This window comes from Xenopus tropicalis, chromosome 5, assembly GCF_000004195.4.
Source record: "Xenopus tropicalis strain Nigerian chromosome 5, UCB_Xtro_10.0, whole genome shotgun sequence".
Lineage (NCBI taxonomy): Eukaryota > Metazoa > Chordata > Amphibia > Anura > Pipidae > Xenopus > Xenopus tropicalis.
In genome coordinates this window covers 3,227,285-3,247,700 of record NC_030681.2, presented here as the reverse complement: position 1 = coordinate 3,247,700, position 20,416 = coordinate 3,227,285, and the positions used below count along the sequence as shown (strand labels likewise).

Genomic DNA, 20,416 nt, shown 5'->3' with positions numbered 1-20,416 from the left:
CAGCACAGGAGAGACTCACCTCATTGGCTGTGTTGTGTGTCCCCACAATCCTAATGAAACACGTGGGCTGCCTGTCAAATGTGATTGTCTGCCAGGATCTGCGGAGAGAGACAGAGAAGGAGAGTGAGAGACAGACAGAGAGTGAGGGAGAGAGTGAGAGACAGCCCAGCACAAGGGCATCTATTGAACCCACAATCTGCCATGTGAGATCAGCAAAACCCCAAATATACAGTCTGACAGCATGGAGTCATCAACGGGCTGTAGGGCACTGCCAACTGTGACATCTACTGTCTCCATCTTGCCCTACTGTCTCCATCTTGTCCGACTGTCCCCATCTTGCCCTACTGTCTCCATCTTGTCCTACTGTCTCCATCTTGTCCTACTGTCTCCATCTTGCCCTACTGTCTCCATCTTGCCCTACTGTCTCCATCTTGCCCTACTGTCCCCATCTTGCCCTACTGTCCCCATCTTGTCCTACTGTCTCCATCTTGCCCTACTGTCTCCATCTTGCCCTACTGTCCCCATCTTGCCCTACTGTCTCCATCTTGTTCCACTGTCTCCATCTTGCCCTACTGTCTCCATCTTGCCCTACTGTCCCCATCTTGCCCTACTGTCTCCATCTTGCCCTACTGTCTCCATCTTGCCCTACTGTCTCCATCTTGCCCTACTGTCTCCATCTTGCCCTACTGTCTCCATCTTGCCCTACTGTCTCCATCTTGTCCTATAGTCTCCATGCAGATTGGGGGAGACAGCTAGAGAGAGGGGAATGGTGCATGATGGGAGGCTGTGAGTGCGGCAGCAGCTACAGAGCATTAAGCCTGATACCATCATGCCCTGGCTGCTCCACCAATCATCTCTTCCTAATGCTCTCTACCGCCAGCGCCGACCCTCAGACAGGGGCAGATAAGGAACAGGAGCCGCGTGTGAGACGAGTCTGGCAGCCGAGATCCCACTGACTCGCTAAATGCCGGAGCGGCAAGAAACACGGAGCAACTGAACCCCCAGCACTGACAGCATGGGGCAACTGAACCCCCAGCACTGACAGCATGGGGCAACTGAACCCCCAGCACTGACAGCATGGGGCAACTGAACCCCCAGCACTGACAGCATGGGGCAACTGAACCCCCAGCACTGACAGCATGGGGCAACTGAACCCCCAGCACTGACAGCATGGGGCAACTGAACCCCCAGCACTGACAGCATGGGGCAACTGAACCCCCAGCACTGACAGCATGGGGCAACTGAACCCTGAAAGCAACGAGGAAACAGAAATACTTCCCTCTGTGCTGCCTTCCTGCAAATAACTGCATTATAGGGAGAGTACCATTTATTTCTGTATTGTTTAACCAACATTTACTTTCCCTGTAATGGATTGTTAAATAGATTATATGCACCATAGTCTGACTGTGCAACCAGAACATTCCCTCTCTGTATATTTGTATTTATACATATGGGTAGGAGGTGCCATAGTGTTTCCCTTAGACAGTACAGTATGGGGGTACAGCTTATTGTGTGCCCAGAACATTCCCTCTCTGTATATTTGTATTTATACATATGGGTAGGGGGTGCCATAGTGTTTCCCTTAGACAGTACAGTATGGGGGTACAGCTTATTGTGTGCCCAGAACATTCCTTCTCTGTATATTTGTATTTATACATATGGGTAGGGGGTGCCATAGTGTTTCCCTTAGACAGTACAGTATGGGGGTACAGCTTATTGTGTGCCCAGAACATTCCTTCTCTGTATATTTGTATTTATACATATGGGTAGGGGGTGCCATAGTGATTCCCTTAGACAGTACAGTATGGGGGTACAGCTTATCGTGTGCCCAGAACATTCCTTCTCTGTATATTTGTATTTATACATATGGGTAGGGGGTGCCATAGTGTTTCCCTTAGACAGTACAGTATGGGGGTACAGCTTATTGTGTGCCCAGAACATTCCTTCTCTGTATATTTGTATTTATACATATGGGTAGGGGGTGCCATAGTGTTTCCCTTAGACAGTACAGTATGGGGGTACAGCTTATTGTGTGCCCAGAACATTCCCTCTCTGTATATTTGTATTTATACATATGGGTAGGGGTGCCATAGTGTTTCCCTTAGACAGTACAGTATGGGGGTACAGCTTATTGTGTGCCCAGAACATTCCTTCTCTGTATATTTGTATTTATACATATGGGTAGGGGGTGCCATAGTGTTTCCCTTAGACAGTACAGTATGGGGGTACAGCTTATTGTGTGCCCAGAACATTCCTTCTCTGTATATTTGTATTTATACATATGGGTAGGGGGTGCCATAGTGTTTCCCTTAGACAGTACAGTATGGGGGGTACAGCTTATTGTGTGCCCAGAACATTCCTTCTCTGTATATTTGTATTTATACATATGGGTAGGGGGTGCCATAGTGTTTCCCTTAGACAGTACAGTATGGGGGTACAGCTTATTGTGTGCCCAGAACATTCCCTCTCTGTATATTTGTATTTATACATATGGGTAGGGGGTGCCATAGTGTTTCCCTTAGACAGTACAGTATGGGGGTACAGCTTATTGTGTGCCCAGAACATTCCTTCTCTGTATATTTGTATTTATACATATGGGTAGGGGGTGCCATAGTGTTTCCCTTAGACAGTACAGTGCAGACTTTTGCCCTAAAACCAATAACACCCCCAATGCGCTTCTGATAAGGGAAATGAATAGCGCCCCCCTAGGGTGACCAACTGACAGGCCGACAGGTATTTAGACCCGCGTGGCCAATATGGCAGATAAAAGGCGCTGCTGTAACTTTAATCAAGTTTTACTATAAATAGATTGTTTTAATCAGATTTCTGATAGATCCCAACAAAGCAAAGTCGCCGTGTGATGGAAACGCTGACTTGTGATTCGCTGCAGAGGGGAAACAGATGGTCGGTACCTGCGCTACAAAGGGAAACGTCGCCGCGTTACATGAAAAGAAACGTTTAATCAGCGCGAATCTTCCTCCAACAAAGGAACTTGGGCGCCCAATGATCCGACTGCTGTTATGTGTAACTGTCACTGTGTCTGTCCCTTTCCCTTCCCTGCACTGCTGGTTCTGACTCCTGATACAACTCCCCAATATCCATTCATTCCTCATTCTCACTGGGTTTATAGTTATGTGTAACTGTCACTGTGTCTGTCCCTTTCCCTTCCCTGCACTGCTGGTTCTGACTCCTGATACAACTCCCCAATATCCATTCATCCCTCATTCTCACTGGGTTTATAGTTATGTGTAACTGTCACTGTGTCTGTCCCTTTCCCTTCCCTGCACTGCTGGTTCTGACTCCTGATACAACTCCCCAATATCCATTCATTCCTCATTCTCACTGGGTTTATAGTTATGTGTAACTGTCACTGTGTCTGTCCCTTTCCCTTCCCTGCACTGCTGGTTCTGACTCCTGATACAACTCCCCAATATCCATTCATTCCTCATTCTCACTGGGTTTATAGTTATGTGTAACTGTCACTGTGTCTGTCCCTTTCCCTTCCCTGCACTGCTGGTTCTGACTCCTGATACAACTCCCCAATATCCATTCATTCCTCATTCTCACTGGGTTTATAGTTATGTGTAACTGTCACTGTGTCTGTCCCTTTCCCTTCCCTGCACTGCTGGTTCTGACTCCTGATACAACTCCCCAATATCCATTCATTCCTCATTCTCACTGGGTTTATAGTTATGTGTAACTGTCACTGTGTCTGTCCCTTTCCCTTCCCTGCACTGCTGGTTCTGACTCCTGATACAACTCCCCAATATCCATTCATTCCTCATTCTCACTGGGTTTATAGTTATGTGTAACTGTCACTGTGTCTGTCCCTTTCCCTGCACTGCTGGTTCTGACTCCTGATACAACTCCCCAATATCCATTCATTCCTCATTCTCACTGGGTTTATAGTTATGTGTAACTGTCACTGTGTCTGTCCCTTTCCCTTCCCTGCACTGCTGGTTCTGACTCCTGATACAACTCCCCAATATCCATTCATTCCTCATTCTCACTGGGTTTATAGTTATGTGTAACTGTCACTGTGTCTGTCCCTTTCCTTTCCCTGCACTGCTGGTTCTGACTCCTGATACAACTCCCCAATACCCATTCATTCCTCATTCTCACTGGGTTTATAGTTATGTGTAACTGTCACTGTGTCTGTCCCTTTCCCTTCCCTGCACTGCTGGTTCTGACTCCTGATACAACTTCCCAATATGCAGCCTGTGAGCCAATCACACGGCAGTGTATGAGAGCGGCACAATAGCTGGATCAAAGCTCAGGCAGACAGCAGAATGGGCCGCTCGAGTTCTGATGGGGGACAATGTAATTAAAGTCGCACTGCGAGGCCCCCGTGTTGCTCACATAGTGATGCGACTGCCGCACACAAAGGGAAACAAAGATAAAACAGTAATGTGATGGAGCGGCCGGGATAATAGAAATGAGAGGAGCTGGGAGTCCTGCGCGGCGGCGGCTCAGCCATGCAAACCAACCTGCGCTTCCCCAACACACGCCCACGTACTGGCGCCGCGGGGGGGGGGGGGCCCATGTATAAGGGCAGCGACTCTGATTGGCTGAGGCTGGATATATGCGCCCACTGAGGCCCCCTATGTCTGTGAATCCTTCAGGGGCGGTTTACCTTTAAGTAAACTGTCAGTATGTTATACAATGGCCAATTCTAAGCAACTTTTCAATTGGTCTTCATTATTTATTTGTTATAATTTTTGAATTATTTCCCTTCTTCTTCTGACTCTTTGCAGCTTCCAAATGGGGGTCACTGACCCCGGCAGCCAAACCCTATTGCTCTGTGAGACTCCAGTTTTATTGTTACTGTTACTTTTTGTAACTTTCTTTTCCATTCAGCCCCTCCCCTATTCATATACCAGTCTCTCATCCAAGCCACACCCTGGTTGCTAAGGTAATTTAGACCCTAGCAACCAGATAGCTGCTGAAACTCCTAACTGGAGAGCTGCTGAACAAAAAGTGAAATATTTAAAAAAAAATGAAGACCAACTACAAATTATGTCAGAATATTACTCTGTACATCATACGAACTGTTAACTCAAAGGTGAACATTCCCTATAATTTAATATTTCCCCTGATCCTTGAATTTATGCCCCCGCGGGGGGATGGGGGGGGGGGGTGCAGATTCTAGAAAAGAGAATAGCCCAGATAAATGGGCTAAGAGGGAAGCCAGTAAGAGGGGCCCCCCAGTAAGGGATTTTGCACCCCTGAATGGTACAGTCTGCCTCTCTATACATTACCCCCCCGGGCCCATGGTACAGCCTAACATACCGGTAAGACTCACTCTCCATTCCCTTTGCAGCCATGTAATATGTCAATTAGTGCGCAGAGGATGTTGTTGTGCCGCCGGCGCCGCAGGGACCGTGACAGAGACAGGATCCTTATCCTACGGGCCAAGTCACGGCTGTAATCTGCTACAGAGCGGCTGCAATGTAATTATTCAGGGGCCCCCCCCCTCAGCGCCTATTTACTGTGAGAGCGGCCCCGGCGCTTATCCTACATGTCTGCCCTTTGCTGGGGAATGAAAGGGCCTCATTACTGTCACACTGAGCGCAGGGAAGGGCCACACAGACCCCTCTGCTCCTGACACAGGTTTAATTGGCTTCTAATATGGGGGGGGGTCTCTGCACCGGAGATAATAAGCCCCCCACCCTATCAGCTCCTCCGGGGAGAGAGACGGATCTGGGAGAAGGGAATGAATACGGTTCCTCCTCATCAGTCCAAAGGACAAAATAACCGCCCTGCCCCCCCCTGGCACTAACAGCCCTGCCCCCCCCTGGCACTAACAGCACTGCCCCTTATTACTGGCCCCTGGCACTAACAGCCCTGCCCCTTATTACTGGCCCCTGGCACTAACAGCTCTGCCCCTTATTACTGGCCCCTGGCACTAACAGCCCTGCCCCTTATTACTGGCCCCTGGCACTAACAGCCCTGCCCCTTATTACTGGCCCCTGGCACTAACAGCCCTGCCCCTTATTACTGGCCCCTGGCACTAACAGCCCTGCCCCTTATTACTGGCCCCTGGCACTAACAGCCCTGCCCCTTATTACTGGCCCCTGGCACTAACAGCCCTGCCCCTTATTACTGGCCCCTGGCACTAACAGCCCTGCCCCTTATTACTGGCCCCTGGCACTAACAGCCCTGCCCCTTATTACTGGCCCCTGGCACTAACAACCCTGCCCCTTATTACTGGCCCCTGGCACTAACAGCCCTGCCCCTTATTACTGGCCCCTGGCACTAACGGCACTAACGGCACTAACAGCCCTGCCCTTTATTACTGGCCCCTGGCACTAACAGCCCTGCCCTTTATTACTGGCCCCTGGCACTAACAGCCCTGCCCCTTATTACTGGCCCCTGGCACTAACAGCCCTGCCCTTTATTACTGGCCCCTGGCACTAACAGCCCTGCCCCTTATTACTGGCCCCTGGCACTAACAGCCCTGCCCTTTATTACTGGCCCCTGGCACTAACAGCCCTGCCCCTTATTACTGGCCCCTGGCACTAACAGCCCTGCCCTTTATTACTGGCCCCTGGTGGGATCACTCGTGCGTGGCGGTGCCCCTGGAGTGCCCGGGCCAGGCTGCCTAATTCCCAAACCCCACTGACTCCCCTCAAGCCCCACCCCCTTAGGGACCTACACATCACACTTTTCCCTCTCTTGGGGCCCCCGACTGCAGTTCCCCCTTTAGCCCCCAGGTGGCGGCCCTGACAGCCAAACATTTAGTCATATTTCAAGTTCTTGTGAAAGAAAGGGCCAAACCGACCCACTTTGCATCTGGCACCAGATTAACCCATAATTAACTCGCCCTCACTCACTAAACCGATTTGCCCAGAAGGGGCTTTCACCCCCTGAGTGCCCCCACATACAGAAACCCCAATAGGAAAGGGCTCTCACCTGCACGGGACCTTTGTCCGGTCGGCCACCATGGTCCATTGCTGCTGGTTAGTGGAAACCTCGATGTAGTAACTGTAACTGCGGTCGTCACAATCCCATAATAATAACCTGTAGGAGGGGATAGGACAGAGGTTTCAGTCATTTTCTCTCACAACCAATCACTGGGCAGTTACAGCCCCCGGTGACCAGGGAAGAGTTGGGTTAGGCCTTTAGCCCATTGACCCAAAAGAACCAACCTGTAGCCAATCAGAACTATTCAAGTCTGGCAAATGCTTCCACCAATAAGACTGCAATAATCACCCCAAAAACATTGCACCCCTGGTCGTTGCCATTTTTGTCACTGTTTTTGCTTGCGGTGACTAAATGCCACGTGTGACACCAGACTGGCCATTAGTGGCCAATAATAGGGCTATTAATCACTCCCCTAACATCAGGGAACTCGGGACCCAAGCGCAGAGACTGCTGGGTAGAAACAAATATGTACAGCTGTAGCCAGTGTGGCCCCCACAGCAGCATCAGCGGCGGCCCCCAAGTCATGTGATTGCTACGTGGATGGCAATGGCTTCTGCTAGTGGGTGAAGGTGCTGATGGGAAGCCATTCTGCCCCATTTGGTCTATAGGGGGCGCCACTGTAGGAGGAAATGCAGAAGAGGGAGTCACGGGGGGGGGCCCTGGGCTCCTAGTGGGGCTGTAAAGGAAAATAAAGGGCAAGTAAGACACTTTACGTAGTGGGAGTGTGGGGGTTACGCTGTCGGCCATGATAAGAAACTTTAAAAAAATACCAGGAAATAAAATAAATAAGAGATAAAAATGTATCAGATCTGATAGAATCCAATCATTTCACAGCGAATAGGATGCGCCAATTGGTTCTGCCCCGCCCCTGCCTTCCCCAGCCGCGCTTACAGGCCGCGTATCCCATCTCCGCCAATAATTCATTGTCTCGCCTTCCTTTGAAACAACCGCTGCCGCTAATCATCAAAGGAATCCCGCTAACGAGCATAATTGGCCTCCCGCTGGTAACGAGAGCATTCGCATACCATTATCATTATTATTATTAACAGCGGGTATTTATAAAGCGCCAACATATTCTGCAGCGCTGCACAATAAACACAAAGAGGTGTAGAGGGCCCTGCCCTAAAGAGCTTACACTCTATAAGGGAAGGGGTCCTACATTACAGAACCGTGTGGGTCTCATCGGGTAGAACCATAACCTGCACCCGGACCCACAACCTGCATTTTTCCCCACCTGAACCACAACTGCTGTATTTATAATACAACCCTCTACCTATTGGCCAGCATACCCAGGAAGTGACACCATCATCAACAGGAAGTGTCACCATTGTAGAAGTATTAAAGGAGAAGGAAAGGTACAAACTCAGTAGCTTTATCAGTAAGGTCTGTGTAAATACAGCCATAAGCACTCACAGCTGCACTGAGTCCTCTATCAAAAGAAACACAGGATTTCTTGTCTCCTTTTGTGTCACATGTTCTTCTGTGTCAGACTTCCTCTCAGAAAAATACTTCAGGGCACGGGCACGAGTCTGCTTAGTTTGCTCCTCTCTCCCCCTCCCATCCCAACTCTCTCCCCCTCCCATCCCAACTCTCTCCCCCCTCCCATCCCAACTCTCTCCCCCTCCCATCCCAACTCTCTCCCCCCTCCCATCCCAACTCTCTCCCCCCTCCCATCCCAACTCTCTCCCCCTCCCATCCCAACTCTCTCCCCCCTCCCATCCCAACTCTCTCCCCCCTCCCATCCCAACTCTCTCCCCCTCCCATCCCAACTCTCTCCCCCCTCCCATCCCAACTCTCTCCCCCTCCCATCCCAACTCTCTCCCCCCTCCCATCCCAACTCTCTCCCCCTCCCATCCCAACTCTCTCCCCCCTCCCATCCCAACTCTCCCCCCTCCCATCCCTGCTGTGTAATCTGAGCTTCCAGCAGCCAGAGCTGCAGCAGGAAGCTACTGAGACCAAGCTAAAATGGCAGCTGCTATCTTAAACAAACAGAGGGAGCTTCTAGGGCTGTTACTCAGGCAGGTAAAGCTTTCTGCAGAATAAATATAGTGTTCTAGGTGGCAGTAATGTGGCGAATCTATTGGCAGTAAAATGCCTTTCCTTCTCCTTTAAATAGGCTTTTAACACACCCATCCCCGCAAATCCTATTCACACCCACAAATCCTATTCACACCCACAAATCCTATTCGCACCCACAAATCCCTGCCTTAAACAGCACAAAGCATCCAAAAAAAGGGCGCATTTAATATCCAGGTGACCCCTACAGTTCCGACTGCACAACATCGATACTGTTCGTGACGGGAAGCTTTACATCAGACAGGCAGCGATCGTGCTCAGTAAAACAGACCCCCGTCTCCCCCCACCGACACAATTAAGCAGGAGAATTAGCGACAGAGCTGAAGTTTTGTTCCAATCTAAACGAGCGGAGCTGAAGGAGCCGCTGGGAGTTGTAAGAATGTGAGACGAGAGCCGGAGAGGAATTTATTCTGCTTGAGTTGCCGTTGCAGCCGGCGATCTGTCAGTTCTGCCCATGAATATTCACACATTAGGCAGAAGGGCCCATCTCCATGGCGAGTGCGCTAATCCCCCCCACATATCCTTAACAAGCTCTTGTGCCCAGGGAGGGGGGGGGGGGCTGAAACCTTTCCCATACAAATAGCTACGGACTTGTGTCTCCGAGTCTGTATGCCCCCAGCCCACGCTGAACTACCCCACCCGGGCATTCTAACAACAGCCAATGGGCTGCTTAGCTGCGCCCTAGAATAGCTGGGGGGATTATGACACTACGGGAAGGTTGTGACCAATGTAACAATGGAGTCGAACGCAAGGCTGACACTGCATAAAAGGCATATTTAGGGCACAGAGGTCCCATTTTAGGCTGCGTTTCCCTGGCACTCACACTAACGCCCAACCTTCACCCCTGTATTACAGGCTACCCATCATGCCCCTGCTCATTCACCCCTGTATTACTGGCTACCCATCATGCCCCTGCTCATTCACCCCTGTATTACTGGCTACCCATCATGCCCCTGCTCATTCACCCCTGTATTACTGGCTACCCATCATGCCCCTGCTCATTCACCCCTGTATTACTGGCTACCCATCATGCCCTGCTCATTCACCCCTGTATTACTGGCTACCCATCATGCCCCTGCCTCATTCACCCCTGTATTACTGGCTACCCATCATGCCCCTGCTCATTCACCCCTGTATTACTGGCTACCCATCATGCCCCTGCTCATTCACCCCTGTATTACTGGCTACCCATCATGCCCCTGCTCATTCCCCCCTGTATTACTGGCTACCCATCAAGCCCTGCTCATTCACCCCTGTATTACTTGCTACCCATCATGCCCCTGCTCATTCCCCCCTGTATTACTGGCTACCCATCATGCCCCTGCTCATTCCCCCCTGTATTACTGGCTACCCATCATGCCCCTGCTCATTCACCCCTGTATTACTGGCTACCCATCATGCCCCTGCTCATTCACCCCTGTATTACTGGCTACCCATCATGCCCCTGCTCATTCACCCCTGTATTACTGGCTACTCATCATGCCCTGCTCATTCACCCCTGTATTACTGGCTACCCATCATGCCCCTGCTCATTCCCCCCTGTATTACTGGCTACCCATCATGCCCCTGCTCATTCCCCCCTGTATTACTGGCTACCCATCATGCCCTGCTCATTCACCCCTGTATTACTGGCTACCCATCATGCCCCTGCTCATTCCCCCCTGTATTACTGGCTACCCATCATGCCCCTGCTCATTCCCCCTGTATTACTGGCTACCCATCATGCCCTGCTCATTCACCCCTGTATTACTTGCTACCCATCATGCCCCTGCTCATTCCCCCCTGTATTACTGGCTACCCATCATGCCCCTGCTCATTCCCCCCTGTATTACTGGCTACCCATCATGCCCCTGCTCATTCCCCCCTGTATTACTGGCTACCCATCATGCCCCTGCTCATTCACCCCTGTATTACTGGCTACCCATCATGCCCCTGCTCATTCACCCCTGTATTACTGGCTACCCATCATGCCCCTGCTCATTCACCCCTGTATTACTGGCTACCCATCATGCCCTGCTCATTCACCCCTGTATTACTGGCTACCCATCATGCCCCTGCTCATTCACCCCTGTATTACTGGCTACCCATCATGCCCTGCTCATTCACCCCTGTATTACTTGCTACCCATCATGCCCCTGCTCATTCACCCCTGTATTACTGGCTACCCATCATGCCCCTGCTCATTCACCCCTGTATTACTGGCTACCCATCATGCCCTGCTCATTCACCCCTGTATTACTTGCTACCCATCATGCCCCTGCTCATTCACCCCTGTATTACTTGCTACCCATCATGCCCCTGCTCATTCACCCCTGTATTACTTGCTACCCATCATGCCCCTGCTCATTCACCCCTGTATTACTGGCTACCCATCATGCCCCTGCTCATTCCCCCCTGTATTACTGGCTACCCATCATGCCCCTGCTCATTCACCCCTGTATTACTGGCTACCCATCATGCCCCTGCTCATTCCCCCCTGTATTACTGGCTACCCATCATGCCCCTGCTCATTCACCCCAGTATTACTGGCTACCCATCATGCCCCTGCTCATTCACCCCTGTATTACTGGCTACCCATCATGCCCCTGCCCATTACCATAAATTTGAGTTTCTTTTTCCCAGCCTGCACCAATGTAAGTGGCGGCTATGAGGGGCCACAATATCCCTACCCCATGTACAAAGCGCGGCCAATTAAGCGACAGAACCAGCGCCGCTCAGCCATGACGCTTCATTATGCACCAAGAACCCATTTACAAAGGCCCCGGAGCTTTGCGGCTCCTCCAGTCGTTGCTATAAGCCTCTCGGGCGCCTAATGACTCTGCCAATTTATGCCAATTAGAGTGACAGCGGGTTCCGGACTAAACACCGTGTCTGTTGCTGGAAATCGGGTCGGCCGGCGACTTCTCCACCGCTCAGTGCTAACAAAGCTCCGGGCCCGTCGCTGGGGAATGGCCTGACCATGTTGGATAGGAAACGAGATATAGAAACTTATTTTACTGCTGCTCCTACTGGAACCAGCACTTGGCTCTGCTAATGTCAGCCTTCTGATTGGCTGCTTGCTGTAGCCCAAAGCAAGTTCTTTTTCTCTGATTGGCTGCAAGTGGGTGTAAACATGTGACTAGGCAACCGGGGGCCTGGGGGCTCTAGCCACGCCCACTTCAAATTGTGAAAGCAAATTATTATTATTATTATTAACATTTATTTATAAAGCGCCAACATATCCCGCAGCGCTGTACAATAAGTGGGTTTCATACATTGGGCATACAGAGTAACATATACAGCAATCAGTAACCGATACAGGAGGGGAAGAGAGCCCTGCCCAAAAGAGCTTACAATCTACAAGGAGTAACATATAAAGCAATCAATAACCGATACAGGAGGGGAAGAGAGCCCTGCCCAAAAGAGCTTACACTCTACAAGGAGTAACATATAAAGCAATCAGTAACCGATACAGGAGGGGAAGGGAGCCCTGCCCAAAAGAGCTTACACTCTACAAGGAGTAACATATAAAGCAATCAGTAACCGATACAGGAGGGGAAGGGAGCCCTGCCCCAAAGAGCTTACAATCTACAAGGAGTAACATATACAGCAATCAGTAACCGATACAGGAGGGGAAGGGAGCCCTGCCCAAAAGAGCTTACAATCTACAAGGAGTAACATATAAAGCAATCAGTAACTGATACAGGAGGGGAAGAGAGCCCTGCCCCAAAGAGCTTACAATCTACAAGGAGTAACATATAAAGCAATCAGTAACTGATACAGGAGGGGAAGAGAGCCCTGCCCCAAAGAGCTTACACTCTACAAGGAGTAACATATAAAGCAATCAGTAACCGATACAGGAGGGGAAGAGAGCCCTGCCCCAAAGAGCTTACACTCTACAAGGAGTAACATATAAAGCAATCAATAACCGATACAGGAGGGGAAGGGAGCCCTGCCCAAAAGAGCTTACACTCTACAAGGAGTAACATATACAGCAATCAGTAACCGATACAGGAGGGGAAGGGAGCCCTGCCCAAAAGAGCTTACAATCTACAAGGAGTAACATATAAAGCAATCAGTAACTGATACAGGAGGGGAAGAGAGCCCTGCCCCAAAGAGCTTACAATCTACAAGGAGTAACATATAAAGCAATCAGTAACTGATACAGGAGGGGAAGAGAGCCCTGCCCCAAAGAGCTTACACTCTACAAGGAGTAACATATAAAGCAATCAGTAACCGATACAGGAGGGGAAGAGAGCCCTGCCCCAAAGAGCTTACACTCTACAAGGAGTAACATATAAAGCAATCAATAACCGATACAGGAGGGGGAAGAGAGCCCTGCCCGAAAGAGCTTACACTCTACAAGGAGTAACATATAAAGCAACCAATAACTGATACAGGAGGGGAAGAGAGCCCTGCCCCAAAGAGCTTACACTCTACAAGGAGTAACATATAAAGCAATCAATAACCGATACAGGAGGGGAAGGGAGCCCTGCCCAAAAGAGCTTACACTCTACAAGGAGTAACATATAAAGCAATCAATAACCGATACAGGAGGGGAAGGGAGCCCTGCCCAAAAGAGCTTACACTCTACAAGGAGTAACATATAAAGCAATCAATAACCGATACAGGAGGGGAAGGGAGCCCTGCCCAAAAGAGCTTACACTCTACAAGGAGTAACATATAAAGCAATCAGTAACTGATACAGGAGGGGAAGAGAGCCCTGCCCCAAAGAGCTTACACTCTACAAGGAGTAACATATACAGCAATCAGTAACCCATACAGGAGGTGAAGAGAGCCCTGCCCCAAAGAGCTTACACTCTACAAGGAGTAACATATAAAGCAATCAGTAACCGATACAGGAGGGGAAGAGAGCCCTGCCCAAAAGAGCTTACACTCTACAAGGAGTAACATATAAAGCAATCAGTAACTGATACAGGAGGGGAAGAGAGCCCTGCCCAAAAGAGCTTACACTCCACAAGGAGTAACATATAAAGCAATCAGTAACTGATACAGGAGGGTAAGAGAGCCCTGCCCAAAAGAGCTTACACTCTACAAGGAGTAACATATAAAGCAATCAGTAACTGATACAGGAGGGGAAGAGAGCCCTGCCCCAAAGAGCTTACACTCTACAAGTAGTAACATATAAAGCAACCAATAACCGATACAGGAGGGGAAGAGAGCCCTGCCCCAAAGAGCTTACACTCTACAAATGAAAATCTTTCCTATAGGAGGAAGCGCCTGATATGAAATTTACTATATTTGCTCTTCTCCAAAATGGCAGTGAATCAGCCAAATCCAACATTCAACCAACAATAATACATATGGGGGGGTTCATATTTGATATAACTGTTAGTAGGTTATAGAATGGCCTATTCTTAGCAACTTTGCAATTGGTCTTCATTATTTATTTGTTATAGTTTTTGAAATATTCTACATCTTCTGACTCTTTGCAGCTTTCAAATGGGAGTCACTGACCCCGGCAACCAAACCCTATTGCTCTGTGAGGCTCCAGTTTTATTGTTATTGTTACTTTTTATTCCTTATCTTTCTATTCAGCCCCTCTCCTATTCATATTCCTGTCTCTCATTCTAACCACTGCCTGGTTACTAAGGTCAACAAGACCCTAGCAACCATAAAGCTGCTAAAATACCAAACTGAAGAGCTGCTGAAGAAAAAGGGAAATAAGTGAAAAACCACAAGCAGGGGCTGCTGTATATATAGTTACACCTGAGGACCCCCACGCAGGACAGGGGGTTGGAGCAGGCAGTAGGGTGCAGGGAGTTGCGCACACACAGGAGGGGGTATTATACAGCAGCTGGAATGGACTAGAAGTTCAGCCCAATAAAAGCGAAGCCGAGCGATACATTTCACTTTTTCCATTTATGACAATAGCACTTTTATCCCCTTTCTGCCTTAAAAGTAAATCCAAGACGGAAAAGCTTTTTATGGGGCCACTTATTCTGAGAGAAGATCCTTGTGAATGTTTGATGTGGAGTCTAAATTCCCCGGAACCGCTCAGCCGCAGCTAATGGACATATTTGTTCTACGGCACAAAAACCCCAAATGGCGGAACAAAAATAAGAAGGAGAAGAGGTTTAACCTTTTCCTAATGGAAAGTTCCACCGAAACCCTCTGCGATTTCGCCAAGAAAGGAATAAAATCCATTTGTTCTTCTGCAAATTATCCCAAATCTTATTCTCGGGTTATTAGAGAGAAACCCACAAGGTACCGGGGGTTGGACCAGTTCTGCTCCATGTGTGAGGCCTTGGCTGAACCCACAGAGCACACACTCTATATCCTGCTCCTTGAGGTCCCTCAGTCCATTCTGGTTCCTTTATCCAAAACAGGGCTGTGTGCCCAAACCTCCCAGCTGTAGCCAAATACAAAGGGTTAAATGGCCTTGAGGTTAATCAGTACTGGACTCAGTAGCGGTGCTGCAGGACCCCAGCAGCGTGTCTGTCTCGCAGCAGTGTAACCATGGTAACTGCACGCTGGGCTGGTTCAGTCGCAGCCACAGATATATCAGCTGAGTGGATAAGATGATGATTATCCAGAATATTTATCTGTATATCCTAGCCCTGGGCAAGGAATCGGCCTTCTCTGTATCCCTGGTTTATGGGTTAATAATAATAATAATAATAACAGGGCACATCCAGAAAGGGAGTTGATGGATATGGTGGGGTACAGAGCTTTGCACAGAGTTGGGGGGATTTGTTTCTACCTGCATGTGACTGTGAGGGGCGCAATCTCCCACTATAAGGGGTTTGCAGTTGAATTTATAGCACGAGAGCAACTCTGGGTCTGACAGGGTTAAACTAAAGCATCTGTTATGGAGACCCCACTGCCCTAACCCCTCCTAGGGTTCAGATACCCCTCCTAGGGTTCAGATACCCCTCCTAGGGATCAGATACCCCTCCTAGGGTTCAGATACCCCTCCTAGGGATCAGATACCCCTCCTAGGGATCAGATACCCCTCCTAGGGATCAGATACCCCTCCTAGGGTTCAGATACCCCTCCTAGGGATCAGATACCCCTCCTAGGGTTCAGATACCCCTCCTAGGGTTCAGATACCCCTCCTAGGGTTCAGATACCGCTCCTAGGGTTCAGATACCCCTCCTAGGGTTCAGATACCCTTCCTAGGGCCTGGATACCCCTCCTAGGGTTTGGACACCCTTCCTAGGGTTTGGATACCCTTCCCAGGGTTCAGATACCCCTCCTAGGGATCAGATACCCCTTCTAGGGATCAGATACCCCTCCTAGGGTCTGGATACCCCCTCCTAGGGTCTGGATACCCCCTCCTAGGGTTTGGATACCCCACCTAGGGTCTGGATACCCCCTCCTAGGGTTTGGATACCCCCTCCTAGGGTTTGGATACCCCCTCCTAGGGTTTGGATACCCCCTCCTAGTGTTTGGATACCCCATAAAGGGTATGGATACCCCACCTAGGGTTAGGATACCCCACCTAGGGTTAGGATACCCCACCTAGGGTTAGGATACCCCACCTAGGATTTGGATACCCCACCTAGGGTTTGGATACCCCACCTAGGGTTTAGATACCCCACCTATGGTTCGGATACCCCTCCTGCCCCAACCCTGCTAGGGTGGCAGTTAGAAGTGCGGTGCTGAAAGGCTCTTTGCAATGGCCCATATCTCTGCCATATATAGGAAAAAAGGGGGGTCCAGTTGCTTTGGGCAAAGCTGGTGGGGGGCTCTAGTGGGGGCAGATTTAGATGTGGGCAGTGTGACCCCCAGGTGGGTAACTGAGGCCGCTATGGGGAGGATACAGGGGTATTAGTTATACATTATACATTAGTTCATCCGGCTCGTTGGGATCTATTAATAACGAGGGGTTGGGTTTATTGGGCGCCCAGAACTGTTCCGCCATATGGAGCTGCTCCCTGATTGGTTCATCTCAGTCTTCCAAACGAACCAATGAATCGTGGGTTACATCTTTCCCTCCTACGGAACATTCCGAGACCTTCTATGAGCTCGTTGTGCCAGATTTCCCTGGCAAAGGGCTCTGGGGTCAAAGCCAATAGGAAACTGGCAATATTCCCACTGCTCCCCAGTAAATAAAGTCCCACATTGGGGGATTCCGTTCGGCCAGACGGGCCCGGGGGGGGGGGAAACCCTTAAGCAGAGGGACCCGTATCCAGCAGTGACGGCCCGGGGGGGGGGAACCCTTCAGCAGAGGGACCCGTATCCAGCAGTGACGGCCCGGGGGGGGGAAACCCTTCAGCAGAGGGACCCGTATCCAGCAGTGACGGCCCAGGGGGGGGGGGAAACCCTTCAGCAGAGGGACCCGTATCCAGCAGTGACTGCCCAGGGGGGGGGGAAACCCTTCAGCAGAGGGACCCGTATCCAGCAGTGACTGCCCAGGGGGGGGGGAAACCCTTCAGCAGAGGGACCCGTATCCAGCAGTGACGGCCCGGGGGGGGGGAACCCTTCAGCAGAGGGACCCGTATCCAGCAGTGACGGCCCGGGGGGGGGGAACCCTTCAGCAGAGGGACCCGTATCCAGCAGTGACGGCCCGGGGGGGGGGGGAACCCTTCAGCAGAGGGACCCGTATCCAGCAGTGACGGCCCGGGGGGGGGGGGAACCCTTCAGCAGAGGGACCCATATCCAGCAGTGATGGCCCGGGGGGGAGAACCCTTCAGCAGAGGGACCCGTATCCAGCAGTGACGGCCCGGGGGGGGGGGGGGGAACCCTTCAGCAGAGGGACCCGTATCCAGCAGTGACGGCCCGGGGGGGGGGAGAACCCCTCAGCAGAGGGACCCGTATCCAGCAGTGACGGCCCGGGGGGGGAACCCTTCAGCAGAGGGACCAGTATCCAGCAGTGACGGCCCGGGGGGGGGAACCCTTCAGCAGAGGGACCAGTATCCAGCAGTGACGGCCCGGGGGGGGGAACCCTTCAGCAGAGGGACCCGTATCCAGCAGTGACGGCCCGGGGGGGGAACCCTTCAGCAGAGGGACCCGTATCCAGCAGTGACGGCCCGGGGGGGGGGAGAACCCCTCAGCAGAGGGACCCGTATCCAGCAGTGACGGCCCGGGGGGGAACCCTTCAGCAGAGGGACCAGTATCCAGCAGTGGCGGCCCGGGGGGCCCCTACCAACTCCCTAACGACTCGGATTCCATTGGTTCTTACTCTGTGCCGTTATCCTTTATTGGCCCCATCTCAGCCGCTTCCTCTTATTTAAGTTTTAATGTTTTAAATGACATTGAAAATGATGCAATTATTCCTCAATTACCCACTTGAAGCGCTCGCTGAGAGCCATTTATCTCTGGGAGACGCCGCACTCGCTGAACTACCTCAGGCACTCGCTGCCCCCAGGGGGGTTATTGTCTGCAGGTGATAGATAGGGAGACTGAACTAAACCTCCCAACCTCAACACGACTCCCCAATCCTCCTGGTCTAGAGAGATACCTGTACAGAGAGATACCATAAAACTATGGCACATAGGGATTCCCCTGTACTAAGCACAATTCAGCAGGAACAGCCCCCTAAGTTTGCTCATAGCCTGTACAGAGAGATACCATAAAACTATGGCACATAGGGATTCCCCTGTACTAAGCACAATTCAGCAGGAACAGCCCCCTAAGTTTGCCCATAGCCTGTACAGAGAGATACCATAAAACTATGGCACATAGGGATTCCCCTGTACTAAGCACAATTCAGCAGGAACAGCCCCCTAAGTTTGCCCATAGCCTGTACAGAGAGATACCATAAAACTATGGCACATAGGGATTCCCCTGTACTAAGCACAATTCAGCAGGAACAGCCCCCTAAGTTTGCCCATAGCCTGTACAGAGAGATACCATAAAACTATGGTACATAGGGATTCCCCTGTACTAAGCACAATTCAGCAGGAACAGCCCCCTAAGTTTGCCCATAGCCTGTACAGAGAGATACCATAAAACTATGGCACATAGGGATTCCCCTGTACTAAGCACAATTCAGCAGGAACAGCCCCCTAAGTTTGCTCATAGCTTGTACAGAGAGATACCATAAAACTATGGCACATAGGGATTCCCCTGTACTAAGCACAATTCAGCAGGAACAGCCCCCTAAGTTTGCCCATAGCCTGTACAGAGAGATACCATAAAACTATGGCACATAGGGGTTTCCCTGTACTAAGCACAATTCAGCAGGAACAGCCCCGTAAGTTTTCCCATAGCCTGTACAGAGAGATACCATAAAACTATGGCACATAGGGATTCCCCTGTACTAAGCACAATTCAGCAGGAACAGCCCCCTAAGTTTGCTCATAGCCTGTACAGAGAGATACCATAAAACTATGGCACATAGGGATTCGCCTGTACTAAGCACAATTCAGCAGGAACAGCCCCTGCACAGAGAAATAACAGTATGCCAGTTTACAGTAGGTAACCATATCACTAAATACAGTTCCTAGAATAACCTAATATATTCCAGTTGAGGGTGTTTAGGGTTAAAGTTGTTTCAAAAAACAAAATGCTACAACAGACAGGCTGATATGTAGCTCAGTTCATTTAATAGAAAGGAATGGGTGTTTGTTTGGGGCAAGATCTGCTAAACAGCGCCTCTTGTAGGAGCCCGGGGGTTTCTATCTGTCACTGCGGCTCTGCAAACTGTCGGCTGGTTCCCTCCCGCACTGACACACGGTGCAACGAAAGGAGAGAAACGTAAGATTAAAAGGACAAAATACATTTTCGGCCAATAATCAGTCTCCTCTCCAGGCACCGCTAGAGCCTTCTCACTGCCCTACTGTATACAGAAATGCATGGTGGGTAGTTCCTTTTTACTTAATTAAATAAATAAACCAATGGGATTCTTTGTTTTTTGATGGAAAATAAAAGAAAATTTGAAAGGAAAATTTAGGAAACAAAATGTAATTGTTTCAAAACCACAGTCCGTCAGCAGTCTGCTAACTAGGAACCGCAGGGGAGGGTCTTAGGAGCCAGGGCACAGACTAGGAACGGCAGGGGAGGGTCTTAGGAGCCAGGGCACAGACTAGGAACGGCAGGGGAGGGTCTTAGGAGCCAGGGCACAGACTAGGAACGGCAGGGGAGGGTCTTAGGAGCCAGGGCACAGACTAGGAACGGCAGGGGAGGGTCTTAGGAGCCAGGGCACTGACTAGGAACTGCAGGGGAGGGTCTTAGGAGCCAGGGCACTGACTAGGAACTGCAGGGGAGGGTCTTAGGAGCCAGGGCACTGACTAGGAACTGCAGGGGAGGGTCTTAGGCGCCAGGGCACTGACTAGGAACTGCAGGGGAGGGTCTTAGGAGCCAGGGCACTGACTAGGAACTGCAGGGGAGGGTCTTAGGAGCCAGGGCACTGACTAGGAACTGCAGGGGAGGGTCTTAGGAGCCAGGGCACTGACTAGGAACTGCAGGGGAGGGCCTTAGGAGCCAGGGCACTGACTAGGAACTGCAGGGGAGGGCCTTAGGAGCCAGG

The 20,416-nt window shown here is 50.6% G+C and overlaps 1 protein-coding gene across 3 annotated transcripts in view; it reads right to left on the bottom strand.

Moving 5' to 3' along the window:
- btbd9 (BTB (POZ) domain containing 9) overlaps positions 1-20,416 on the bottom strand; it is a 65,810-nt gene that overhangs the window by 6,162 nt on the left and 39,232 nt on the right. For 2 of the 3 annotated variants that reach the window (XM_031901536.1, NM_001127131.1), the window contains exons 9-10: positions 6,913-7,020; positions 20-98 (exon numbers count right to left, since the gene is read on the bottom strand). In XM_031901536.1, the coding sequence (XP_031757396.1) occupies positions 20-98; positions 6,913-7,020 (187 nt within the window). Of the gene's footprint in view, positions 1-19; positions 99-6,912; positions 7,021-19,471; positions 19,614-20,416 lie in introns of those variants that run through there. The other variant, XM_031901537.1, reaches the window with a different exon arrangement.